This window comes from Daktulosphaira vitifoliae, unplaced genomic scaffold (assembly GCF_025091365.1).
Source record: "Daktulosphaira vitifoliae isolate Bord-2020 unplaced genomic scaffold, ASM2509136v1 Scaffold_2, whole genome shotgun sequence".
Classification (NCBI taxonomy): Eukaryota; Metazoa; Arthropoda; class Insecta; order Hemiptera; family Phylloxeridae; genus Daktulosphaira; species Daktulosphaira vitifoliae.
Window position 1 is genome coordinate 35061130 of NW_026099573.1, and position 22581 is coordinate 35083710.

A 22581-nucleotide genomic window follows, 5' to 3' on the forward strand; every position below is an offset into this window, starting at 1 on the left:
AGTAGAATTGTCACATCAACATCTCCCTGTATGCTAATTAAAATTTATTACGAATTAAGTAAATAGAAATTAAACGCTTATAATATAAGTAGTAAGAACATAGTAATAAGTGTTCTTACAATTACAACCTTTATCAACTAAGTCTCTTTTATATACATTATCTGAATTATATTTAATCATCATTACTTAAAACTTTATAAAATTAATTTTGTTATATACCTATTTGATTAATTAAACTATAAAAGATTAATATAAGAAAACTTGAAAGATCATGGATAAAAGTGAAGGTTACTTTAATTCGTGGTATGATGCGAGAGTCGTACAATAGTATAAGTATTAACCATTATTAATTTGAAATCTTATATGGTAAATTTTTTTTTGTTCATACAATAACTTCAGTGACAATATAATAATACAAATTCGATTTTTAGTTCACAAATTTAATACGTAAAAATTTCGACCATGATTATCATGTAATTTTATGTAACGATTATTTTAATGTTATTGTTGAAAAGAATCATGTTATTCCAAGAATTATCTCAAACAAAAATATTAAAATTACATTATAGAAAACACAAACACAGTAGCCTTTTGTTATATTGTCTCATAAGTGACGAGTACATTACAAGATAATACAATATATAATGTTAGTACTTAATATTGTTAAAAATGTTAAAAAAAATATTTATTAATTTTTTTTTTAGAAAGTCAAGTATTTAGCAGCTTTTATAGAAAACGAATAATTGTGCTGTAATGTAACAAATTGGATATACAGCTTTTTATATTGATTTTGTTTTAGAAATATATTATGTGGAAGTATTATTTTCAGAAACCTTAAGGTTTTCAACGTATATTGATAAATTTCTTAGAAGTATATGATTGGTATTTGTTATCACATGCCGTTTTTTTTTAAAACTTCCGCCAAATTATCAACGTTTAAATTCTGTTGAAGAAATAAATAAATTAAACATATTTTATCTTAAAAATCTCCATTGTAAATTTCATAATAACTACTTTATAATAATAAAATAAGTTAACTACAATAATTTAGGTGAGAATTAATTTTAATCAATTCATGAAATTTTATTTAAGTACCTAATATTAAACTTTTGTTATTATTATTAATACCGCACTTGGAGCCGGAATTACTAATATGTGGAATTTCAACTTCAAACGTAATTTTGATGTTTCATAAACAATAAAAATTTATCATTAATTTATGTTTTGGATCCGGGGCTCCTCTCTCAATCTGATCCTTATCATGCATAAAAATAAATTAAAATTAAGTTATGTATATTTGTAACATGAAAAAGAACAAACAAAAAAACGTTAAAACAGTTGGAATAAGTATAGATGATAATTATATCCTAATTAGTAGTTCACTAATTTATAAATTTTAATATACGAATAAATACTAATTATAGTAATTAAATTTAGTATGAAATTGATATTCCATAATATAATACTAATTAATTATAAAAATAATGAACTAATAGTATATTTAATTATTTTTAGCGTGTCTCAAATTTAAAGGATATAATGCAATACATTTCAAAAAAAAAAAAATTGTTACTTATGAATACACTGGCATACAGGAACATTCATCAGAATCAAAGATATACTTTTGTCTATCATCTTTAATTTTTGAGATTATTACTAATTTGTTAAAAAACAATATTCATATATAAAAGAAATAATGATCCAAAAAATGTAGGTTAAAATGAAATTCAACAACACATCAGCGGACAATGTATATTTATATTCTTATTTATATCTTTTATTAGTATAATATACTATTAAAAGATATAACTATACAGAATATAGTTTTGAATATTTCAATTGTGTACCAAAAGAATATTTTTTGTCGGAGACTGTTTACACATACAATAAAGTAGAAGGAGTAATTTTTTTTATTTAATTTATGATACGTAATACAATTGAAGTTAATTTGAAAAAGTTAAATATTTAAATCATAATTTTCAAGTCTTAAACCCCTTCAGTATTAAAGAAAATTGTCCGATTTAATAAAAAACAATTGAAAATAATTAACATAAAATATTAAAAAAAAAAAAATTGTATTAATCTATACTTTTTTTAAAAAGTTATAGTAATTTAAAGTTGAAAAAATTAAATATGAAATCAAACATTATGTGTAGCCATATGCACATAGAAGACAAATCTTATGAACAATGTTTTTTTAAATTTATACATACGTAACATGAGTTTTATTTCTGAAGAAATTTCAAAAGTTAATTTAAAGTTTTGTGCAAAAATTTTAATTTTAATCCCCCATGTGGGTAGGTAAATGATCAGATTTTTAAAATGTATACTATGTTGGGTAGAGTGTGGCACGCGTGTATGACCGGTTCGAACGTGTTCATGATTCGTCCGGTCATCGTTACTTCTTCAACTAGCGACACAATCTCTTTGGTACGTAAACAGTACACTTGTCTCGCGCATCTAATACTCCGCATCCGTACAATTAGTAACTGCTCGCCTTGTAGTCTTTACTGATTTTGTTCAGTTAGTTTCCGGTCAATAATTTTGCCACAGTCTCAATTTTCTCAAGCTGATATCAGATAAGTTATTAATTTATTATCATTTTGTAATTGTTTTATATCATAAGATTAATATTGTTTTCGTATGTAAGTTATCCCCCCCCTTTCCCTTTACTTTTAAGAATTTCATTTGCAAAACAGTAAATATATTTCTTATTATATATATATACATAAGCAGGTGTACCTATTTTCTTACCCCTTCTTATTTTACTATATTTATCATTTTGTTTGCTACAAAATAAACAACGTTACCACACAGTAACAGGTCATTCCCCTTTAATATTAAGGGGCTGCTTGTTACATACTAAATAAGAGCAAAAAAAATTTAAAGTTATTATATAAAAAAAAATTATTATTTTTTCGTTGCTTTTGCAAGTTATGGTAATTTTAAAAAAATCAAAATATATTTCATGATGTACCACGATTTTCTGGAAATGGAAGGATTTATACGAAAGCCATGAATTTTTTTATTACAAATCCGTGTTTTTTTCGGATTACTTCACGCAAACGTTAAACATTTAGATAGTACTCCTTATTGACATTGTGACAAGAATTCATGATACACTATGCCATTAAAATCGAAGAACACAGTGAGCAGAACCACGTTCGATCACACTTTACGAGTTTTTTTCAGTCTTCGCGATCTAGAAGAAAGCCTCTACTGAGACGATTGAGCCTTAGTTTCGACGTCGTATCATAAACCCATGTTTCGTCACATATTATAACATGTTTCAGTAATTCTATATTGTCGTTGACTTCATTAAGTGATTTCTAAGCAACTTCTTGTTAAGAGTACTTTTTCAAATAATTTGTAGATAACGGATATCAATGAAATTGGTCTGTAGCTTTATGGGTCATCATCAAGCTTAAAAGGTTTTAATATTGCAACTAATTTAGCTTTCCGTCATTGTTTTGGCAATGTATTGTTATTTTTTACTGACGAGAAAAGTCTTGCTATCCAAAATTTCATTTTAGTGTCCATATGTTTGAGGAATTCTGGTATTATACTATCTTCGCCTGCATCTTTACCGTTTTTTTGAAGCTTTATCGCAGCCTCCACTTTTCCCGTGTGAAAGTTCTTTATATTTTTGGATTTTTCTGCACATGATTGAAGTTCTTTCTTGTACTCAGCTTTCACTTTCATCTTCTCTGGTTTTTTGGGTTTTATATTAGCGGTCTTGTGAAGAATGGTTGAAATGGAGTTTGGTGAGACTTTGCTAGCTTTTCATGAGGTTTGAGCTGCCCCCAGTTTCCTTCAGAGAGACCAACTTTCCCTACTCAAGTGAGTGTAGTCCATCTCATTCATAGTTTGTATCCATCTGTTCTATCGCTCCTCGTCAAGTAGGACGATGAGTTTATCGGCAATTATTTCGCTTCCATCCCTTTCTATTCTTTTAGTAATTCTTCGCATTCCTTAGTCTAGCAAAAGATATAATTATGTCTGTGGCCTCTTGGTATCGATTTCTTCGCAGCTGTCTTATAAGGTTGATGAATCCGCCATAGTTGTCCGGTATAGGTTCAATTCAGTCGATATTATCATCAACGTATTTTTAATGGTCTGGTCATGCTGCTTTACGCAGGTTCCAACGAGGCATAAAAACTTCTTGGAAAAGGGTTTTTGAATTCTCTGTTTATGGTTAGAGGTAGGCCATTAGAGTCATCCGACACTAAACAGAGATCCGGCGATGTCGTCGTACTCCATCTACCAGATTTAAAGGTGCCTCCTTGTTTGACATCGTAGATCAGTTTAAGCTAGTTAATTGCTGCGCAGTCCGAAAGTCTTTCGCCTTCTTCATTGTCGACGGAGTATCCCAACTCAATATTGTGAGAGTTGAAATCTCCGATATATATTACAGGGTGTTCACTGACTGACAAAACGGAAGCAGTCGACTTGCTGAGTAGGGGTTTGTATACGTTAAAGATGGTTAGGTTGCCTATGCGGATATCAACCGTATGTTCATTACCAGCCACTTGTTCAATGTCTAGGAACGATTTTATTTTTTTTTAATCATGCCAAACCATGTTTAAGTAGATGTAATGTATATGTAACACAATAATGTTTATTGCGACTAATGTGATGCACCATTTCAAAGCTATTTATTTTTAAACGATTTGTTACGCCATTAGATAAGTGGGTCACTTATAGCTTCAATACATCCATATCACTAAATCTTTTCACCAAAATGTCAGCCTTGACTCGAGTCCACGTTAATCTGAGCTATCTTAAAATTGTTTTCTACAGTTCTCTAGTACATGCAGTATCACAGCGTGATTAATTGTCAAGTATTTTTTTGTGTTTTTTGTACATTTTTTTTTGTTTTTCCATTTTGTTACGTGTGTTCCATGTTCGTCAGTTGGGTAGCCCTGAAAAGAGCTGTTTTCACAGGAGGTATTTCCACGTTCGACCGCCTGGTTTCTGATAATTGGCTTCGCGTTGACATAGTTATGATATCTTAAGGCATAAGCGTTTAGATTTACCGGTATTACAACATTACTAGACATGGGGACCACGAGAAGGTACATCACATGCCTCACACACATGATAAGGTGTGGGTGGTTGAAGTGGGTAGAATCCTCTTGCGTGTTTTATAATAAAAGAATTCCAATGAGGCTGAAAGGTAAGTTTTATAAGATTGTGGTGAGACCAGCTATAACGTATGGTTCAGAGTTTTGTGCGAATGACAAGAAAGTAGAACAGAGAATAAATGTAACAGAGATGAGAATGCTTAAATGGATAAGTGGAGTAATTAGAAAAGATAGGAAAAGGAACGAACCTATAGATTAAGCGTCAATTCTGGATAAGATGAGTGAAAAAAGACATAGATGGTCAGTCGTATTATGAGGAGAGAGGAACGGAAGCTGTAAGAACAGTTATGGAAATAAATGATGAATGAAGGAGAGGTAGAGGAAGACCAAAAAAGAGATAAAGAGATGTTATTGGGTACAATATGAGGATGGCTGATGTGAGAGATCGTGTCATGTAGTAGTTTAGAATAAGGGTAGCCGACATCAAGTAGTTGGAATTAAAGCGCGGAAAAAGAAGAAGGTTACTTTGTAAATAATATACTTCAAACACTACCTAACAATTCCAAAAACAAATCAATTATAGAATTATTTTGACGAAAACAAAAGAAAAATTTAAAAACCCCATCAGCCGATATAATTTTGAAAGGAATGATGAACCCCATGTGTTTCATGTGACATAAAACAAAAATTCATTTTTATAATAAGTATAAATAAAATTAATTTTTATAATAACATATTTAATTAGTAAAATAGAATAATCCACATCAGCCATCCTCATATCGCATTCAATAAAATCCGTCCATCTTTTAATAAAAAAAAAAATTAATTTGATATATGACAAAAAGTGCATGGAGAGGTTAATAACTAAAAAAAGAACACCTACAAGAATACATATCAACAGTCAGTTATCTTTATTAGTAAATTTCAAAAATGTTTAATGCACAGTGAAACATCTCAAAATGTGATAATTTCTTTTTTTAATTTTATACTTAGATATTTAGTTGGGTATACTTATTACTTTTACAAGTAGGATTATTAGTGTTACATTTATATTACACTTAATTACTATTACATTTATATTAAATCTAGAAAAAAAAAAGTTGTTACTTTTTCGGCAAGTTTCAACTCATCCCAACTGACATCATGTACTAAAGCAGAACTAAAAACTTCGTAATTTGTTTTTTTCAAAAGCTGTAATAACTTTTTTGATTTAAACCTATTGAATTTCGAAATAAAATACATTAATTTAAATATTATTAGTATTTCTTGCTAAATAGTATGAAACTTATAGATAAAATTTGACATTTGTTTTATTCAAATAGTTGTTAATTAGTTAGTAAGAGGTACCTCCAAAAATATTTAACATAAATTAAAGTTTGTATTGACTTCTCAATAATTTTTACATTTTTAGTAATTATAAATGCAATAATATTATTAACTTCAAAAATAATTTTAGAAATTAAAAAAAAGTAAATATGTAATAAGATTTCGTCACTTGTGATTAATATTAATTGAAAAAATTCAATAATTTTTAATTTTAAAAAACAAACATGTTTTATAATCAGGGTTTGGGACTAAGCATTTATTTACAATTGCATCTAGGACACCTATTATCGTGAAAAATGATCATATATGTATATAATACTATAGAAATATTTCCGTGGAAGAGTATTTTCTGCAAAGTTTACCAACTACAAATTTCTAATTACATACAGAATATTTAATTATTATTGATGTACTCAGGTCATAAACTATTTGTGACAAGTATAAACAGTTATTAAAATCACGATCATAAGTAACCCTTCAATACAAATCTGTAGATACTGTTTAATTTTCAGAAATTGGTGGATTATTTCAAAAGCAAAATCAAATCCACAAAAGGCATCGATATGGAAATTTTAAGATCAGAGTACGTGTTGTCGAGTAGAAGCAGACACGATGTCATAGATAAGTAGAGGAGTTAAAGAAAAATAATTCATTTTTAGTAGTTGTTTCATTTATAAATATATTTGAATAAATATTGATTAAAGTAATTAAATTTAGTATAAAATTGATGTTCAATAATATAATATTGTAACTTTTAAAGAGAAATTATAAAGTAATTGGATATTTTGTAATATTTTTGGCAAACGTGTATAAAAATTGAAGGGCTTGATGCAAAATTATTTAGAAATAATTTGATGTTAATTCTAAATAATTGCACTGGTCAAGGAATATTTCCCTGAGTCAAAAATACACTTTTCTTAATTTTTTGCGTTGTTTTCAAATCTGCAATTAAATTTTATGAACACTTCTATTAGCTTTAATGCGAAACTGATAAGTTATTAATTTTACTGTGAACGCTCAATCTCAGCTCTCGTTGGACCGATTTTGATGAACAAATGTAAAAGATCACAAATTGTATCTAGTCGAAGACATTAGCCTTAAAAATTGAAAAAAATTCCCTTGTTCCCCGTAAATGGGGGAAATCTACAAAAAATTTACAAATTTAAAAATCGCTAATTTTCGATATTTTTAAAAAAAATTTTTTTTTAAAATACCATAACTTTTTTTAAAAATAACCAAATTAATATAATTTTTTTTTATAGATGCATGATATCGTTACCTTTTATTTATTATATTTTTTTTATAAATTTAACCCTTTCTCAGCCCACAGGGAGGGATTCAAAATGACAACTTTTTCACAAAAAATTAACTCTTTCAACTTAACTTTTGAAATTGTTTCGGAAATACTGACACTTTTATATATATCTTAAATTAAAGATTATGTAATATACTTTAATATTAAAAAAAAAAATTTTGGACTTCATTTTGTCTTCATGGTGAAAATAACTACCGTATTCAAAAATATGCTATTTTTGTGATAAAATTTTTGATTTTGTATTTTATTTTATTATAAGGAGATTACACTTTAATGTTTCTGAGACGGTAACACTTGGGTCTTTCATGCCTGTGGCACTGAATTTTTTCTTAATTCTTTTTGAGAAAAAAATGTTTAACTCATTTGATTTTTATCTCATTTAGATTCAATAACTTCAATAAATATCAAGGATCCCATTACTGTAGTCTCCTCTCATGAGAAGAAATTCATCATAAATATAATTTTACTATGTGGTTTTTTTTTTTGTAGCTATCATTTATTTTCTCTGCTCTCACTTGACCTACTCTTTTGACAAATTTTTTTTTTTAAATAAACACTATTTACAGATTTGTATCGAAGCGTTTTTTATGATAGTGATTTTAATCACTGTCAGATATCATCTATACTAGACCCAACTATGCCATGACCCCACTGTGCTGGGTTTTTTTTACTTAAAATGTCATAACTTTTTTAAAAATAACCAAATCAATATAATTTTTTTTATAGATGCATGATATCATTACCTTTTATTTAGTATATTTTTTTTATAAATATGACTTTTTACCTGCCCACAAGGGGGGATTTAAAATGATAACATTTTTCACAAAAGAATTAACATATTGAACATAACTTTTGAAAGTGTTGCGGAAATCCTAACACTTTTATATATATCTCAAATTAAAGCTAATGTAATATACTTTATCATGGAAAAAAAAAAAATTCGGACTTTATTTTGTCTTCACGGTGAAAATGGCTACCAAATGCTATTTTTGTGTGAAAATTCACGATTTTGTATTTTGCATTTTAAACTTTATAATGTTATAAGTTTTTGAAAAATGTATTTATGATTCTATGTATTATCAATTAAATAGTTGCTTATCTATACAGCAATTAAAATCCTTCATTTCAAATGTTTTCAAAGTATTTATTGACGAATCAAGTTCGATATGATAGGTTTAAATTACAAAATTAAACCATTTTACTTTGTAATTTAATAATTTTTTTACTCTATTTGTGTGTCTTATTACTAGACTATAATATTCCAAATTTTTTGGTAACATATTGCTATCTAAATCAATTCAAAAAAAAAATGATTGTTAGTTTCTCCTGAATAAACTATGAATTTAAAAAATTATAATCAAATTTTATAAAACGCTCAATTGAGTAAATCTTTTAACGAATTTGTTTTGATTGTTTCTTTTAGTTTAAAGTAAATCATTAAAATTAATTAAGTTCTAAATATTTCAATTGTAGAATTTTTTTAAATACCAAAAGTTACTAGGAAATGATAACTATTATTTTTATTTAAGTTATCTATTATGATAATAATGCAAAAAAATATTGAGCTTTTCTGATAATTTACTATAAATAGTAATTATAAAATTTCCTGACTGCATATTAATCTTAACATTTTCAAAAGTTAAGTTGAAAAAATTAGTTTTTGTTTTACTATTTTAAATCCTCCTCTGTGAGCATGTTCAGTGTTACATTTTCAAAATTAGATATCAAATGAAAAGGAAATATCTAAGATTTTAATATAAGAAAAAATCATGTAAATTTGTGATTTTAAAAAAAGGGAATAAGTGTTATTGTTGCTTTTGAAATAGTCTANAAATTATGGGTTTTGTATTTTATTTTAATAGAAGTTATTGTTGCTTTTGAAATAGTCTACCAATTTCTTAAAATTAAACACTATCTACAGATTTGCATCGAAGCGTTTCTTATGATAGTGATTTTAATCACTGTCAGATATCAGCTATACTTGTCCCAACTATGACACGTCCATACTGTGCCGCGACCCCCTGTGCTACCGTTCTTAATGTTTATCTCTTATATCCTACAAATGAGTAATCCAGGCTATAGATCAAAGTGCATTGGAATATAGTATGTGCGTCAGGGAAATGTTTTGCATATTTGAGTGAAAAATTTTGGTCTTCTAATAATTATTAAAATTATAAATAAAAACAAGTTATATTGATTTCCACACAATCATATAGGTTTCAATTATTATAGTAAAAATTTTTGAACGCTCGCTGTTTTCTTATAACCTAACTCAACCCAACCAGTAGAAACAAATTGTACTAATTACGCCCGTCTGTCCGAACTGAGCCTCGTAACTTTGAAAACACAACAGGGGCCCTATCAGCGAATGACAGAGTTTATTATAAATAAACAACAACTAGCGATGCGTGCACGCCACTGTTTTTCAGAGCAACACATTGTAGATAGAATAGTCTTTTGCGCGACGAATACTATGGCAACGTATGATGCGATTTTTACGTACGTTAAACAATTTCGATAGGGTCTAACACACGGATCAANCTTTTGCGCGACGAATACTATGGCAACGTATGATGCGATTTTTACGTACGTTAAACAATTTCGATAGGGTCTAACACACGGATAGGCTAAAAGTCAGCTTATATTCGAACATACGCAGAATGCCGATCCTGAAGATATTGTAGAGCTGATCATTGATACAGTAGTTGCTATAATAAGTATGCAGAAACGGGCATCAGGCACAGAGAAATTAGTCCACTTTCCTGGCTCAAAAACACAATTTCCACCACCACCAAATCAACACACAGCAATACGCGCAGCGCGAACAACCAGCTCCCTTGTCACTGTTAACGAAATCCAGTGCATTCCTCATGGTCAAAATGACGAAATTTTTAACGGCCATCCATTTCACTTCGCCCATACACCGACTTATCTTCATCGATAGCTTCTCGATCACAACGCTAGACATTTTGTAGCTCCTTCAAAACCATTCACCGAACTCTAGCCATGAAACTCTAATTTAACAATGACTTTGTGATGGCATTACTTGACTTACAAGCACAAAATTCATATATCACCCCGGCAATAGCCTATAAATACGGAATTGTGCATAAAAAACAAACGAGATTATACGAGCATACGTCTATACAAAACCCACCGCTACTTTTACTGCCAACATCACAAATAAGACTATTAATTTTGCGTGATCTTCGATAATTTGTACTGTGACGTATTTCTGGAGCATAATTTTCTGAAGAATCAAGAAATCATCTGGTATTATGCTGCATGCATAATCCATCTAGGCGCATCATGACGTACTCGCGGCGTACTGGAAATCAAGTGCTCCCCACACTCCCTATAATATAGATCTGCCAAAATTATCAAAACCCAACCCAACCCAACCCGTAAATATAGCTGACGACACACATCCACGCAAATTATTAACAGATATAGTGAAAAAATACGTTGCGGTTTTTAATGATATAGTGGGACGCACAACACATATCATATTAACACCAGACCACAAAGCGCGGACAACTTTACACCCATTTAACCATTGCCAGCCAGTAAAACAAAATCTGATACCAGCATCCTTCTTATTTTACATGAATAAGACATCATCTTCAACAACAACCAAATTAGCAGTGGTGAAATAGCGACTGTTGCGCCATGACACTCCTAAATTAATGGTTGGCGTCAATAGCTTATATAAGGATCATGTGGGACAATAACACTTTACTTAAAATAAAGTACATAACCTTTAAATGATTAATTTATATATTTTAATGATGTTGTGGCCTTATGAGCTAAGGGATACAACAAATACTCTCTCTGGTTTTTGGGTATTGAATGATGTTATAGCTGATCTGCCTCCTTCATAAATCACATGAGCTGTACATTGACTTGGTTATCCGAGCTGATAGGCATTATCCATTCCATTGAATCCTCTGCGTAGGACAGCAATACTAAACTGTAGGATAATATCTACATTCTTCACATCAACAATGTGGTTTTGTTTGAGAGCACTATTATGAATAATAGGGTATTCATATTGTATGAGCATACATATTAAATATCTACGGTGTGTAGTAGTACGCAGAGTACGTTAAAACACAATACATGAGTTTGAAGGTTAGAGAGAACACTCACACAAATTTAAAAAACACAGAAACGTTAAAATGTACTGACAACAGCAACAGCAGTTGATAACAATGATACAAGTGGGTATTGCACCATATCCAGTTTTATCAACTAGAGGTGAACATGTACTAGATTGATAACTCTTTTATGGGGCTCAAACAGCGACTAATAGAGGGATCCATGGAATTTGAATACACGCACTCATCCCCCTCCTAGAGAACTCAATAAACAACGTAAGTTTTGCGGCTGTCACTGCCATATACTGAATTATTAACTTAATATGATCTATATTCCCATCGCTCTGCACGGTTATCTGTTCGTCATCAAGAAGACCGGCAGCTTGTCGTGGGGGGGGTAATTTAACACGGTTCCACGTCGTTTCATGATACACGGTGCTCCACGACCCGCGTCATCTTTATTAGTTGCCCTACTATAGGTTTTTTGTATTTTAACTGATAAACAACGCGTGTTATACACTGCAGTGCTAAGTCCAGCAAATGCAGCACTTTTTTTTCTCCTCCTTACTCGACTTCATGTGGACCGCCCCGGAACTGCCGTGAGGTATTGTTTCGGGGCGGACCACGTCGCCTTCATCTTCTTACCACCGCGCAGAGATAAGGTCCTAGTTTACACCAGAGCCAGATTCCAGCGAGCACAAATGCAGCCCGCCCGACGACAACCCCCCGCAAAAGATACGTTGAGTTTTTTTCCCTGTGTCAAAGTGATAATGTTGAGGATGTACGCCATCGGCTACAGAAGTGTAGCATGACCGGAATAGACAAACCGATTTTCACCCGCGCACCTTAGCTATCAAGACTGCTAATTTAGTGACGGCCGAGAATCACGTGGGGCAACCCATGCAAAAGTGCCACAATATTTTGCGAAAATTTTGATTAATTGTGTTACCGAAAAGACAAATTATGTTTGTCTTTTCGGTTCTTTTTGTAAAAATCAGTTGTTGCTCATCATTAATAAACATCTCTTAGGTGTACCATCAAAACCAGTGTCGACTACATTATTGCGACGTAAATCGTGTCAGTATGATATTGTTCCACCCTCCACGGCTTTATTTAATTTAAGTATTTTAAGCTATTTCTAGGAAATATTTTAGATTGTATCTGTTCTTACCTAACATCAGCATTAGAGTCCTCAATAGCAGTTATACAATTTCGGAGAACCAGACGTCTAGCTTCTTTTAAACCAGGTGATATCAATATTTTCTTTGGATCACCAATGACTACTGCACCATGCATCAATCGTAACTGGGCTACCTTAACTGATGGATTTTTATGTCTACAGCCAGCCAATGCCTTTATAGCCACTAATAGAGGTACACTTATTACCATCTTATCCAATGCCCAATTAGCGTCAATTCTTAATTGTTGATTTTTATCTGCTGTCTTGCACATCAAACCCACAACAATATGATCAAATATCTTCATAGTAACACATAAACACAATATTAGGATATTTAGCTAAATTTTTAACCATTGAAAAATTGAGAATTGCTTATGAGGGCCTAAACCTATTAAAATAAAAAAATAGAGGATATTTGTCGCAATGTTGAACGTCCTATTCTATCGCATTATCATATGTTACTTATTTTATATCTATATTACTATATAACACTGTCGTAATGTTTTATTAAAAAACAGCTCAATTGGATCCAATATAGTAGAAATTCCTATAGTTTGAAATTTGGTAGTGATTAAAATTACTATCAATAAAATACTTCTATGTGATTCTGGATTTTATTCCTAGTTTTAGTCATACATCTAGTATATAAATTTATATGTCAAAACATTTTTTTACGTGGATATTACAAATTTTTACTAATAATGAAAGGACCAAGGTTTTTGTTGAACACTATGAAAGATTTTTTAAATAGAAAAAAAAATTTGGACAGGCTTTTGATATTTAGATCACCTCATATGATCTGCAGTGGTACATAATTTCAGTTTAAATGTTTTAATTTCCTGTAAAATAAATTTTTATGCTAAATAAAAAGCACTCATACTGGTCGATCTACACATCTCATCGTTCTAAATAATTCTCCGGCTGTTTGACACGCTAACCGAACTACTTGAATGCGCTGATAATTAAGAAAATCTATAACTTTTGTATTTATTATTTTCATATTAGGTTTTAATATGTCTGGATGATGTCGTGCCAATTGTACGGCGTCGCATAAAGCTTTCTTGTGGTCTTCTCTAAAATTTAACATAATACAACAACACGAATTATTCATTATATATATATTTAACATTTATGTCAGTGGCATTCATAAAAAGACTTGTAAATCAATTAAATACAATATACATAAAAAATAAAAACAAACTACAGAAACTAATTCAAATAAAATAGAAATAACTTAAGTGATAAAATTTTTTTTTAACGTTATTATTGAGTTGTAAAAGTATACAAAATATTTGGAAATTATTAGAAGTTTTATTTATCTAACGAAAATATAAATAATTTTCGATTACAAAAAACAATTCTTTGAATGTAAATTTTTTTTTCAAATCTATGCACATTATTACTATAGCTAGATAATTACTTACAATATTGACGATAGATATTTTATGTATAAAATACGTATATTTTTATAAATTAACATATTAATTTAATTATACTTATCATACTTTAAATTCTGATATTTTATGGCGTAACTAAAGAAATTATGGAGCTTTCCCTACTCAAAGAATTGGACTTCTCAAACAAGAATTTTTTTTTTTATATATATATATATATATATAAATATTTATACTGTAACATCATAAATTCGTAAGTGGACTGATTATAATTTTTAAAATATTTATTTATCTATTTTTTTTATCGCGCAAGAGAATGTGCATATGAACCTTTTTGTAACAGTGATGTCAACAACTCATTATTACTGCCGCTGACTGCTAGATAAAACGATCAGAGAATAAATATAATTGAAATCGAATTGTTATTTATTTAACGTGACAAAAAGGTACATCTTATTTTTTTTTGTATAATTGTATACTTATACTGTAATTATTTTAGTTGAACCGAATACGTGTTGCAACGATGTTTATAATCTTATTACAATGATTTTGTAAATAATTGTGTGTACACTCACTCCTATTATAAAACCCGTAATAAAAACCGTGATCTATCGGCTAGATTCTAGCCAATTTATTTTATCTGTGGATAAAACTAATATTCTCCCGCTATCAGCTATCTCAATGTTGCCCGTCGGGAGTTAATGTTGACTATCAAATTTATATCAGTTTTACAACGCTTATAACTTCGACTGGAATTGTAAATTTAATATTAATAGGTCTATGAGTTGACCACAATCGATATTTTCTATATTCTATAGTACCTACACTGTTGTTCTGCGATATAGTCTGCCTCGAATTTCGTGCACAGATATCTATATTTAGAATACGGACTAAGATTATTAATCTGTAATTTAGATAGGGGATATTGAATTTTGTACTGAACATGCAATTTAATCTATTATTGATTGTTTACACTTTCACAGTGAAACAAGTTGATAAGGGCGGGCGCCAATTCTTCGTTTGTGAAATTCAAAACATTAGTTTTGTTAACAATACCATTCAATTTATTAATTGATCTTATAACAATTCTTAAGATATCTATACATTTATACTGTAATCTATCATGAAAAAATCAAGTAAGTTATTGAATTTTTTTTTCAAAAAACCTGCACCTAATACTGCCACTACTGTAGAACATCTACCAATCAATGTAAAAAAAGTTTCAAAAAATTTTAACAATAATATTATTAAATCACTGTTGAACATATTTCTATGTTTTATAAGTAAATAACATTATTAAAAATAAAAAAAGTGAAGTTGATGAGCAGGTAAGTATTGTTTTTGAACAGTTAAGGAGTTTAATTTAATAGATATTATTAAGTAAAAATAATTCTTAATTCAAAGAATTCAGAGTTATCTGTTCTGAACAATTTTTTGTTCTCAGTATTTAAGACTCAAGATAATTCTTAAATGATTACTTACTTATCTATATTTTTATATTTCATAACCATAAAATGTAAAAATTATGGAAGTCATAATAATTTGACAACACCAAAATCATTGTGTAAACTATGTAAATTTAACCAAAGAAAATAAGTGAGGTACCTAATTAATTTATTAATATGTATATTATTATCTATATATAGTTTTTTATAGTAATATTTTTCACAATTTTTTATTTTGTATAATCATAATACATGTATGTTCACTCAAAAATTATAGTAAAAAATATAAACAAATTTTTATAGATAAGTGATATTTTTATAGATATTTGTAATTTAATAGATAAATATTGAACTTTGGGTAATTATTAAAAGCGTGTATCTAACCAGTGGCGTCTCTAGATCTTATAATTGGGGGGGGGGCAAACTTCATCAATTATATATACAAACACACTAATTACTAGGAATTTTTCTTGATTTCACTCGAGTTGTTTAATATCATATAGGTCAAAGGCATTGTTATAGATACAAAAAATATAGAAATAATTAAAATAAAACATTTATATTATTAAAAAATTATATTAAATAGTTATAACTTTGCTTTTGGATCATTTGCATACATTTATCGATTTTCAAACATATGTACTTATTAGAGTTTTTTTGTGGATTTATTTTAAATGATTGTGCCAGATTTTTTCACTGGTTAAAATTAATTTATATTTTGACTTCAGCTTTAAATTACATGCAGAGTATATTTTACATTAGGGAGTTTTATTATATTATATATTATATTATTTATTATATTAACACACATTAATTTGTTGAAAATACCTGATTTTATAACTCAAGCTGATTAATTGTCTTGTTTATAAAAAATATTTATTTTGCATTTGTGTAAAATTATATTGTTATATATTTGTTATATTATTATTGTATTATTATTATTATTATTGTATATTGTTATATTATTTGTATTGATATTAGCCTAAAGAATTATAAAATTTGTAAAAAAAAAAGTTGTATACTTCTATTTCATTTTGTTATTGTTACTTTTTATTCATAAGATAATAATGTTTAATATTCTAATATATTTTATTATTCAGTATATAATTAAAATAATAAAAATTATTTAAATAATAAAGGAGTAGGTAAATTTTACTAAAAATATATTTTGAAATTTTACAAAATTCTATCTACAAAAAGTGAACCTGAAACATCAAAAAATGTTTTTTTATTAAATACACAGTCGCCAGATTGTTGGGACGATAAACAAGTAAAGTATTTGTCGTAACACAATAAAAGAAATGGGAAACAGGTGTAAATGTTATTGTGATGTGTACGAAGATGAAGATGAGGATGTGGTGCCTGCTGTCTAGGTATTCACGTGCGTGTTGTCGTACAGCAGTCACCGTGCTCGGCTGACACTCCGGGTGTCGAAAGGCTGTTGTTATAGGAAGGGAATAAGGGTAACACCTAGGTATGAGGTGCAGACGAAGTGCAAGACACAAATACTCTGAAATGTTGTGGAAGAGAGTAGATAGGTTTAAAAAGGAATAAACAAAGACTTTACTTTAAGCAGTAAGCCGGACAGCGACAATCGAGTACTGAGGCTGATGAATGACACAAGACACTAGAGTCGACTGTCCACGATGGTCAGGTCTTTTTGGTTTTTGTAGTAATTAGAACTATTGCCAATTTGGCAATAAATATTATTTGTTAATTCATCAGTCTCAGGAAGCGGATGTGCTGTCTGTATTTTATTAAAATAATTCTCACAATAATGGTAACGTGACACCAGCACATATTGTACAAGTAAAACCGTAATTTTTTTTAATAATAAAAAAATTGGTTGCAAAATATGTTCCGAGGCCAATTTTAATTTAACAAAATATCAAGGTACTCATGCTTCACAAGAATGGATGAAAGGAGAAATATTTCCAGTTGGAGATAATTTTAAGAAATAGCAAGCAAATTTAAGAAAAACATAAATCTTCTCAAACCCATGTACACAATGAACGTATAATTGAAAAAAAGAAATTTAAAATACAAAAATAATATTTAGGACAGCATACAGCATAGTAAAGAATCAAAGACCTTACACAGACGTATAAAAATTAATAGACCTTCAAATTACGAATAGCTTGGATATGGGATGAATTCTTCAAACGAATAAAGCATGTAGCAATATCTGTTGGATAACAAAAGAAAAATATGTATGTACAGATTCCAATATTTGGCCTGATAAAGTTAACATTCAATATGGAGATGAATGTGTTAGAAGGTTAGATTCAAAATTTAATTTAGATGAAAAACCAACAATTCATGGATACCGTGAGTTTAAAGATTCAAAAGATTCCTTTAAAAATGAACTATCTACATCCTATTTTAACTGCTGTCAGGACAATAGCAAATTTCTTCCTCGGAATGTGAGAGATCGTTTAGTGCAACGAACAGTATAGTTACCTTAAAATGAAATGATTTGACCACTGAGTATATATCTTCATTGGTTTTTAATAATTGTATTGGACCTCCTGTCCCGCTGTTTAAACCGGACAAATATGTTGACAGCTGGATTATAAGCGGTAAAAGAAGTGCAGATGAAGTAAACTGTCCAAAATGATCTCCTCAAAACAAAATAAGTTCATATCAACATTTATGGACATTATTTATTGACTAATGTATAAAGTATAATTTATTTATTAACTAATAAATATTTGTGTAATGAAAAATGTGTTCTTTTTTCATATTTATATGTTTGTAAAATAAAATTTTTATTTTTCTGATGTAGTTATGGCGGGGTGGGCAAAGCTAGATATTTATAGCTAGATAATGACTGCGACACATTCAACAGGTTACGTGATGTAGAGTGACCGATAATTTTTTTTATCAATAGAATAACCGATATTATTATATACATTTTTTGAGTTTTCTTTGAACTATAAATCAATTAATTAAACTATCCAATAAACTTCAATTTTTAATTTCAATTATTTTCATTTTTATAATAGTATTATGCATATTAGTATGATAAATTTTTACAACAGATATAAAAAACCCAGCACAGGGGGGTCGCGGCACAGTGGTGACGTGGCATAGTTGGATCAAGTATAATGATATCTGACAGTGATTAAAATCACTATAAAAAAAAAACGCTTCGATGCAAATCTTTAGATAGTGTTTAATTTTAAAAAATTGGTGGATTATTCCAAAAGCTTCATAAACTGCTAGTTCCTTATTAATATCCTGATTAAGACAAAGTATGTCGAATAAAAAAGAGATTATTAGAAAATAGTATTTCCCATAAAAAAATTATATTGATCAATACACTTTTCAATAAGTTATAGCATTATAATGTTAAAAATGTAAAAAATAAAATTGAGAATTTTCACACAATAATAGCATTTGGTAGCCATTTTCACCTTGAAGATAAAATAAAGTCCGAAATTTTTTTTTTCCATGATAAAGTATATTACATTAGCTTTAATTTAAGATATATATAAAAGTGTCAGACTTTCCGGAACACTTTCAAAATTTAAGTTGAAAAAGTCAATTTTTTGTGAAAAAGTTGTCATTTTGAATCCCCCCCTGTAGGCAGGTAAAAAGTCAGATTTATAAAAAAAATATACCAAATGATAGGTAAAGACATCATGCATCTACAAAAAAAAGAATTATATTGATCCACAAATATTTCGAGAAGTTATAGCATTATATAGTTAAAAATATAAAAAAGAATTTTTTTACAAAAATCATATTTTTTTTATTAAGTTTAATGTATGTTTTCACCATGAAGATAAAATAAAGTCCGAAATTTTTTTTTACCATTATAAAGTATATTACATTAGCTTTAATTTAAGATATATATAAAAGTGTCAGACCTTCCGGAACACTTTCAAAAGTTACGTTGAAAAAGTTCTACTTTCTATATGCATTTTTATGTTTTGAATCCCCCCTGTATTTAGGGAAATGGTCCGATTTAAAAAAACAGTATGTCGAATGAAAGATCTATATAAATACTACTTCTCATAAAAAAATTGTAATGATTCATACATTTTTCAAAAAGTTATAGCATAATAAAGTTAAAAATGTAAATTACAAAATCGAAAATTTTCACACAAAAATAGCATTCGGTAGCCATTTTCACCCTGAAGATAAAATAAAGTCCGAAATTTTTTTTTTTNGTTTTCACCATGAAGACAAGTCCAGAGGTCAAATTTTTTTTTTTCAAATTAAAGTACATTACATTAGCTTTAATTTAAGATATATATAAAAGTGTCAGACCTTCCGGAACATTTTCAAAAGTTAAGTTGAAAAAGTAAATTTTTTGTGAAAAAGTTGTCATTTTAAATCCTCCCCTGTGAACAGTTAAAGGATCCGATATAACAAAAAAATATACCAAATGAAAGATAATGATATTATGCATCTATAAAAAAAAAATTATATTGTTATGTTCATTTTTAAAAATGTTATGGCAGTTTTTAGTAAAAAAAATTGAAAAAATTTCGAAAATTAGCGATTTTTAAATTCGTAATTTTTTTGGAGGTTTCCCCCATTTACGGGGAACGAGGGAATTTTTTTCAATTTTTGAGGGTAATGTCTTCGACTAGCTACAATTTGTGATCTTTTGACGTATCATTGAAAGAAATCGGTTCGATGAGAGCTGAGAAAAAGTGGTAACAGACACAAAAAAAAAAACACATCTTAGTAAAACCAATACCTTCTCAGCTTCGCATCGAAGCTAAAAACACATCATATTAAAATTAATACCTTCTTAGCTTCGTAACAAAGCTAAAACCTAAAGTATAGTAATATAATTTTAATATGAATAAGAAATTTCTTCTCGTGATAGGATTCTTGATCTTTGAATTTAAATGAGATAAAAATCAAAGGAGTTGAAAATTTATTCAAACTTAAAAAGAATTAAGAAAAAAATGCAAAAAATTCCTTGTCATACGCGGATTGGAACCTTGCACCCCAAGCGTGTAACACACAAATTTTATGGACTCGGCAACCGTACTTCGCTTTCATAAACTGAAAAAATGGCAATTTAAGCTAGTTCAAATTTCAAAGTTATTTTTCTCGACTTAAAAAATGCAAAAAAATTTAAATAAGTATCAATTTTAGAGCGTTTTTTTTTTTTGATCAATTTTTGACTAAATACGATTTGTGATCTTATGACGTATTTTTCATCAAAATCGGTTCAGCGAGAGCTGAGATTGAGCATTCACAAACACAAAAAATAAAAAACACATCATATAAAATACCTTCTCCGCTTTGCATCGAAGCTAAAAAAATCATAATTGATAAATTGAAAAAATTATTGAACTAAAATAATACAAATAAAAATGTTATTAATATTATTTCTATTTTTGAATTAAATACCTACAAATACTTATACAAAAATAATCATTCTTATACAACCCTACAATTATGTAGGATGTAAAGAAATAATTATGTACTTTTAATAACCACTTTATTTAATGAGTTGGATGGTAAGAAGTGACGGAAAATTTTATGAATACGTACCTGACCATAATAAATAATAAATAAATTTAAATGAATTTATGTAATATTCATGACTAACTTGTGATCATGGACTTGCACTAACATTTGAAGTGTATTTTGAATAAGTAAGAATCGTTAAAATGTAACTGTATTTTATATAATACTAAATAATTAAATGATTACTTTATGTAAAATAGGTAATCTACTTGACCACAGATTTTTTTAAAAGAAAAATTAATAAGCATTTAAGGTATTATTTAATGTATATAAAAATTAACTCACAAGTTATTATTTTTCAGTCTATTAATTATTAATTTTATGACTTCGTGTGGGTTTTCAAATGGTGGTTTTTCATTTAGTAAATCAGTCACACATCCAATAATAGAATCCATTTTTGACAAAAATTTTCTTTAAAAAAAAACCCATATGTTAATAATATGCTACTTAATAGCATATTAGCTATTACATATGTTAAAAACTCAGAAATTGAGGAAAAATTTTCAAACAAATTTAAACGTAAGTCTCTCAATATTTGAGGTAGAGCTTTCCCTCCAACATCTGAGTCTCTGAAGTTATTGATAAATAATACATTATTATATTTACAAGTTATTTGAATCCGATTCATTATTTTTGTTTTCTAATAAAATTTCATTATGTGTTTCAGAACATAACTCAACTGATTTGATATTGGTTGTGGTTGTGTTCAGATAACCTTGGGATTTCCTATTAATTGTGGCGGTGTCTGAGTAACAAAATAAAAGAAGATAATAGTATTGTTAATAGTATATTAAATATATAAATATATTTATTTAAGGAAATATCGGTATCTTCCATCCATTTTCATGGTACCATTTTATAGTAATATTTTAACTATTATTATTTTAAATTAATATTGTATAAGGCTGAGAAAGAGATATATTTTTAATACAATAGTCAGCATAGTGCTTAAAAAAAATTTGTAATAAAATAAAAAAAGAATTATTTTGTACTATTGTTAATCAAAAATATTATTTGTAAGAATTAATTAATAATTTAGTGCACGATCTGAATATTATTAGTATTCGGTAATGCTTATAAATTAGTAAATTTTTATTGATAACTTACTCGGATTTGAGTGATCAATAATATGACCTAGACCATTGCAAGTTGGACAGCTGATGAAGGAGTTATTACTAGATAATTTTGAATCCTTTAAAAAAACAATGATTAAATATAATGAAGTTTTCAGGATTATTCAAGTA

At 28.5% G+C, this 22581-nt stretch overlaps 1 protein-coding gene across 1 annotated transcript; it reads right to left on the minus strand.

Annotated features, from left to right (window-relative positions):
- Positions 1 to 892: 892 nt before the first annotated feature.
- Positions 893 to 21836, minus strand: LOC126898189 (uncharacterized). Its single transcript, XM_050672128.1, has 5 exons — positions 21623 to 21836; positions 13883 to 14075; positions 12994 to 13301; positions 6192 to 6300; positions 893 to 943 (listed from the first exon to the last, which is right to left on the minus strand). Exons 1-5 carry the CDS (start codon positions 21730 to 21732, stop codon positions 893 to 895), a joined length of 771 nt encoding a protein of 256 aa, XP_050528085.1. The 5' UTR covers positions 21733 to 21836.
- Between the last annotated feature and the right edge of the window lie 745 nt (positions 21837 to 22581).